The sequence below is a fragment of the Astatotilapia calliptera genome, chromosome 13 (assembly GCF_900246225.1).
Source record: "Astatotilapia calliptera chromosome 13, fAstCal1.2, whole genome shotgun sequence".
Lineage (NCBI taxonomy): Eukaryota > Metazoa > Chordata > Actinopteri > Cichliformes > Cichlidae > Astatotilapia > Astatotilapia calliptera.
In genome coordinates, this window is record NC_039314.1 from 28,789,095 (window position 1) to 28,795,875 (window position 6,781).

At 42.9% G+C, this 6,781-nt stretch overlaps 1 protein-coding gene across 1 annotated transcript; it reads right to left on the reverse strand.

Annotated features, from left to right (window-relative positions):
* Window positions 1-129: 129 nt before the first annotated feature.
* On the reverse strand, window positions 130-2,592 carry ppp1r3cb (protein phosphatase 1, regulatory subunit 3Cb). Its single transcript, XM_026190789.1, has 2 exons — window positions 2,397-2,592; window positions 130-2,100 (listed from the first exon to the last, which is right to left on the reverse strand). The coding sequence occupies exons 1-2, from the start codon at window positions 2,408-2,410 to the stop codon at window positions 1,077-1,079; spliced, it is 1,038 nt and encodes a 345-aa protein (XP_026046574.1). The 5' UTR covers window positions 2,411-2,592; the 3' UTR covers window positions 130-1,076.
* Window positions 2,593-6,781: the final 4,189 nt, after the last annotated feature.

Here is a 6,781-nt window from a genome sequence, read left to right on the forward strand (position 1 = left end):
TCTTCAGTGTAATTGCATGAAAGACTGACTGTAAACAAAACCAGAGAGAAGCTACTGGGATTATGTTTTTCCCCAACACGTGTAAAAGCTACCAGCGTTTGTTTCAAAGACAGGTCTGGACTCGTAACATTTTAGCACAAATATAGAAATTTATTTCAAAAAGGAAATACATAACGACGTGGTGCGCGTCGGCAACACACGCCTTCAAGTGATACACAGAAGGCCGGGCACAGAGCTTTCTTCAGTGAAGAAAATACATAAGCTGTTTCAAAACAGAAAATTCTTGATTCCAGCCACACATACTGTACACTCATCTTCAAGAATTGCACTTCTAAAAGCAAACATTCGCTCTTACATCATTTCTTTCTTAACATACCAGAACCACAGACGTTTCCAAACTTCTCCCCAGTTTGAAGCAACCACTCACATGCAGCGACTTTTCTTGAGACACAATAGCAGCTCACTTCCATCATATTACCACTCAAACATTTTAGCAGACAAATATGTGCAATTTACATGGAGGGAAAGAAAGGGTGGCATGTCTTAAATATTAAAGTTTAGCCATTTTTAATGTCCAAACGTTTAGTGTGCATTTTTCATTAGCAATGAATCAACTGTGTTTTCTGTAGTAGAGAAGCATAATTACGCCATGCGCTCCCCATATTTCCCCCTTCAATATGAAGGACTTGATCAGCTCCATTTACAGATATCACATTATTAGGGACATCTCAATCAGTGCTTATGTTACCCAATCCGTCAGGCCCTCCAAAGGGGGCTCCCCATTTATCTTGGCTTGTACAAATAATTTGTATTTTAGTGGGCAGGCACAATGAGAAGGCACATGAATATTTTACAACAGGAAACCCGAAATATTCGTCATTCTCCACCCATATTTCATCAATCATTCATCATTGTCCTCAATCGTTACAGCAAAAACCAGGTCAGTTGAGAACATTACTGCTTCAGTTTAGTCTCTGGCTGCGAGTCAACCCACAGCTGGATTCGTACTGAATGCCCTGTCAATGTCTGTTTGTGTTCTTCTGCTTAATGCCAGTTCAGCAAACATGCCGCAGGTTTCACCAATAAGGCACTGTGTTATCGATCTGACCCCAGCTCTGCCAGCCAGGAAACAGTCCGCTGGACATGCGTGGGCTGCCGAACTGATCGAACTCGAGCTCCACTAACTTGACTCCCTCATTTTTCTGCTCTGGGGACTTTTTCTGCTCAGCAGAACCGAGGGAGGGCCGAGTGTTCAGGTCCTCTCCGTTCCAGCCGATGTGCTTGAGCACATAATTCTTGCCGTCATTATTGTCCCAGAAGGTCTGACCCTGGGTTTTGAAGCAGATGCAGAACTCCACCCGATTATGCGGCGGGATGAAGCAGGGCAGCTCCAGGACGAATGCGAAGGTGTCGTTGTCCTGGGAGCTGTACACGTTGTTCATGAAGGTGCAGTCGATGTCGGTGAAGCTGACCCACGAGTCGTAAGTGACGCGCACCACAACTGTCTTCTCAAACCCGATGTTCCTGACCTTGATGGTGCCTGTGAGCGAGCGCTCCTGCAGGGAGCAGTTCTCCAAGCAGACCGAGTTCTGGATCAGGCGGTTCCGGAAGCCCAGGTAGTCGGCCGAGGGCTGCTTGAAGTCTAACGCCAGGCTGCGAACCGAGCTGATCTTTAGATCCATTGTAGCCGTTTCAAGGTCTGTCATGTCGAACTGCAGCTCATCTGCGATTGCGTCCAGGTGCTTGCTTTGATACGGCTCATCATCGAATTTGGAGAAGACGTGGATGACGGTGAGCGACATGCCCTTTGTGTCTGCAAACACCACTTGCTTCTTGCCGGCCTTGCTGTTGTTCCAGCCCACGCAGTTACCGTCATCTTTCTGCTGGTTGCTGAGGCAGGGTCGCAGAGGTTTGTAGAGCTGCTGTTTGCGGTTATGGGTGCTGGACCGGTTCACCCGGTTCTTGGCCCTCTGCAGGTCCTCGTAGTGGCTGAGGAAGCCTCGAAGAGGAGGCGGAGAATGGCTGATGTAGAACCGCATAGCCACATCCATCGGCATTACTGGGCCGGGCATCGCTGATGGACTGAAAGATCTGAGCACACTGACGGAGGGAAAAGGGGGAAGGAGAGGTGATGAGGGAGAGGATAAAAGTTCAGAGAGTTAGAGAAAGTTTCAGGGAGATGAAAAGAGGAAGACACGTGACATTAGAATGATGCCTAATCCAAACAAATATCGCTTAATTTATCAGCTTTCAGCTCTAGTTTGATAAAACTTGTTAGCATGTCGCCAAAAATGGTTGTAAAATCCATCCAGTTTCTAAATAGCTTAACTTTATGCACAGTGAAAAAAGCGACGCATCTATTTATGTTTTCCTTGTTGTTTGTCAGCTAGGCTTACCTTGTAGCACTCATGGAATAAAAATAGAAGGCTCCAAGAAAAAGAAAAGTCGGTTTTTAAAAGTTCTCAGTTTGACTTTTGCAGTTTGCAGAGCAGATTTTCCTATGAGTGCATGCTGCAGTCACTCCCCCTCTTCTTCCTACTGTCTCGCTCTCTTCCTCCCTTTCAGTGCCTGTGCTGCTCAGCTCTCAGGGATTTCAACTGCCACATAGAGATAATTAGCATATTCAGTCATATGGTTCCTGAAACAACCAATGGGAAGTAAGTGGAAATCTAAGTCAGCCAATCAGCTTGAGTTTGACCTGGCTGTCAGCCAGCTGATAGGGGCGTGTGGCCCTGCATGGGCCTCATGGTTGAGATGCCTCTGCCTGTTGCCTCAGCTGCTATTTGAGAAACATGATGGACCCCTGCTGGTGTTAGAGATGACTACTCACTGCAGAGTGCAGCATATCCCCTGTGGCTCCTCCTTATCATGACTGGGATTCCCTTTACACGCCACAGCAGGGTTATTCGTGTAAGAGCAAACGCACCGAGAGGAATCTTGAAACCGATATTTGGCTTGTTTAATCCAACACAGGGATCCTTTGTAATATATTTTTATATAATACAGAATACAAGCAAATTGGAAAGGTGTTGTTGCAAGGCACCGTCTCACAGTGTTTGGTACTTTTGACCCAGAATTTCAATCAGAGAGCACAATGTCAAAGCCTGAAACAGGCTGGGTATAACAGATGTATTTTAGTGTTTAGTATTTATTTATTTATTGTCATTGTCAAGAACAATGAAATTGCGTTTGGGGCTTCCATACAACCCCAAAAAAAGAAGAAAATAATAAATACCCCTTAAAACCCAAGTGTACATATTTAACCCAGTGTGACTCCAATGCAATAAGACAATCCTTAGCAATAATGTTCGTAGAAATTCAGACAAAGACCTGAGAAACATGACAAAATACAACAATGCAGATGTACAAATCTGTAGTGATGTTTCCAAGTGGTTCTGAAGTTCTTTGGTGCTGTCGTTGTTTTTTAATGTCAGCTAACAGAAAAGCTGCATTCAGACTGTGTGGGTACATTGCTGTGACACAGGCACAATAATTAGTGCAAGGTAAGAACGTCACACATCAAACCTGAGGCACCAACAGTTGCAAGGTCGATTATAGTAACTTGAATTATCCGAGGTGAGGCCTGCAAGTGGGTGATTTTTGGCTCGGGGCTTTTTGCCTGAGGCAAAGCCAAAGAGAGAAAAGAAAAGAGTGACAGCAAACAATATAAGATTTAAATCACAGCACTGTGACGCGTGCGGTTATTGTGATGTCCATAAGCTGATTGTGTCGACACAAGTCTGGTAATCCTTGTTTGAGCGTAAACTTTATTTATTGTGTCATCAGTAACAGGAATATTGGCCAAAACAGCATTTGTGACATCTCTGAGAGCTTTGACATGTTGCTGTTTTAGACAATTGTTTTGGGTCACTGACCTCCCCTGCCGAGAGACTAGCTTAGTTTTTTGTAATGGTCTCTACAAATGGCTGGTTGCAGCTTGGGAATAACTAAAGATAATAACATTGTTTTTCTTATGACAGTGAATCTGAAAGATGCCAGTGTTTGTTAGTTAATGCCATGCAGCACCGTAGCTAAACCTAACCATTGGTTTCTCATGTCTGAATCAAATGACAAAGTTTTACAAAGTGTAGCCATGAAATGTGGACAGAGCAGAATCATGTTTATACTGTAGCTTTCAGTGTAATCGCACTGACAGAGAAGTGTTGAGAAAGGCTCACAAAAAGCATCTCTGGTTCCTCGTACTCGCAGTTGTTGCTGTTTTCACTTTCAGACATTTAGACAGAGTTTTATCGTTTTTTCAGCCGTGGGTTAAACATTACCATCTGAAAGTTTGATTAGACCCATCAAAAAAGATTTTTATCAAACACAGAAATAGCCAAACCCCGGGCTAATGGCTGTATTCACGTTTTGTTTTGTTTTTTGTTATCATTTGGGAGGAAGGTGAAAATTTGTAAACTCTGCTCTCTCCTGAGGCCACAGCGAACCAAAATTAGGGGGAAAAAACCCTATTTGAACATGCTCCATCCACCTCAGTTCTCCAGATTCTTCCGAACAAGCCTAAAATTAAAGATCTGACTGCCTTCTTGCCTTCATCCACCTGTAGCTACATTGTTACAGCACAAGAGAAAAGCCACAGAGTTTCAAATTAGAGCGATGCATGTTTTCCTGTGTTCTTCAGGTCAGAGGGCAGGATTCCTCCTGAGGCTGAGGGGTCTCCCCCCTTTACACCGCCTGTGTACGTCTGAGTCTCCTGCAGAGAGACTTTAGACTCAAAGTGACATCCACGCCACTTTCACATGGGCCTACGGACAACAGACACTACTTATCACAGCCTTGTCTGTCTGAAGGTCCATATTGACACGGCCTCGGGGTTGCATAATCAGAAAATAGATTTCTTTATATAGAAACATCCAAGTAAATGTGACAGATGGAAAAACCCAAATAAAGTGCTGTAAAGAAGGCAATGAAAACAGTTCAAATAGCAGCTTTGCATAAGAGGTTAAATAAAGTTATTATTATGGTTTATTTATAAAGATTCCTGAAAGTGTGAAGAGCACATGTGACTTTTTTTTTATTCACATAAACCAAAGAAGATTTTATTCATATTTTCACTCAAAAGATAAGAGAGAAACAAATGCTTGATTCTTTGGGCGTGCTCCGTTTGTGGTCTCGATGCAGCACATTATGTTTTGACTCTAGTGATCATGCAGTGATCATGCCTGAGCTGCAGCTCTGGGTCATGCACTGTGAAGACAGTTCAATATACCCACGTTTTCTGTCTGTTATCTGTTATTGCCATAACATGATATTAGAAAAGACTGTAGAAGTCAAATATAGAAAATAGACTGAAGGTAACTCAGCTGCTGCTCAGTTACTTTTAGTATCAGTTACCTTTAGTCAAGTGGCAGATCAAAAGTCTAGGACCACGTGCCTTTAAAAGGCCAAATCTGTGCAAACATGTGGATTCATTGTAACTTTGTGTCAGGTAGTCACACTGTCCTGATGTTCTGACGGCAAAGCCAAACTAACGTTCCCTTGTTGAACGTGGTCGGGTTGTTGAACTGCATAAACAGGGACCATCATCGACCATCCTGCGTCTCCCCCTGATCTAAATCCAGTTGAGAACCTTTGGGGATGGATGGCGAGGGAAGATTACAAACATGGACAACAGTTCCAGACTTCGTGCGACCGTTTGCACCACTTGGAGAAATGTTGCATCAAACATGCTGCAAAGAATTGTTGAAGTGATCGATAATAGCAGTGAAGCTTCTCATTACTGAGTTTGTTTGGAACTGTTTCTGTTTTCGAGGCAGTTTACGGGTTTTTTGGAGGTGTGGTCCTAAACTTTGGATCAGCTGTAAAACAGCCTGTTTCAGTTTAAGCATTGTTTTCAATACATTTCATGCTCAAAAAATGTTTTGTCTCACTCACATTTCTTCTTGTTGCATGTTGAAGCTCTACTTGGAACCTTGTTAAGATCCAACCATGCACAATATGATTTTTTGCATGGTTGATCAGGACTGTATAAAAACAGAATTCAAACACTGGCTTAGTTTATGTAAATTAATAAACAACATTTTAATAAATTTTATCTAAGGTCAGCAAGTACACATAGCTGCTCTGTTTTAGCTTATGGAACAATAAAATATTTTACTGCCAACAGGGAGAAATCTAATCGAGGAGTAAAGTTGCATCTACGAATCAATATTTATGACTGATCAGGGAAACACAGAGACACTATTAAACCCTCATGTTATCTGTATTCATCAGTCTGAGGGATCTTCCTAGTACAGCAATGCTGCTTTAATTAGAACTCATTGGTGATTTTTACTCTCTATGACCTCCTCCAGAGCAAATTGGGTTCACAGTCTAGAAGTAAACCACTGAAAAGCCAAAGTTAACCCTGAAGTTGAGATGAAATCCTCATTTGAAGCTCAGGCCTCTGGGATATAATAGAAAATAAAGATTAAATTAATAATATCACAGCGAGCCTGCAGCTGTACAAGCTCATATTTGGGTTCAATCACATTATGAAAGAGGTGGAGGGGTCGAGTGTATTACCACTTTCCTTCAGGTGAATATTTTGTGGTCACAGCTGCTTAAACACAAGAAAGCCAGCAGTGAAGTTACTGGCTTGAACCTCTTTGTGAGGCAAACACAAAGTGCTAAGTCATCACAGGTAGCAGAGCACATTCAAATCACGGTTCAGAAGCAGCTGGTTGTGGCTTCCAGCGTGAGCAAGAGATGGAAACGATTCTGGCAGGAGGAGTGAGCGGCATTACAAACACACAGCTGATGATTTCACCAACGCTGGACTCGG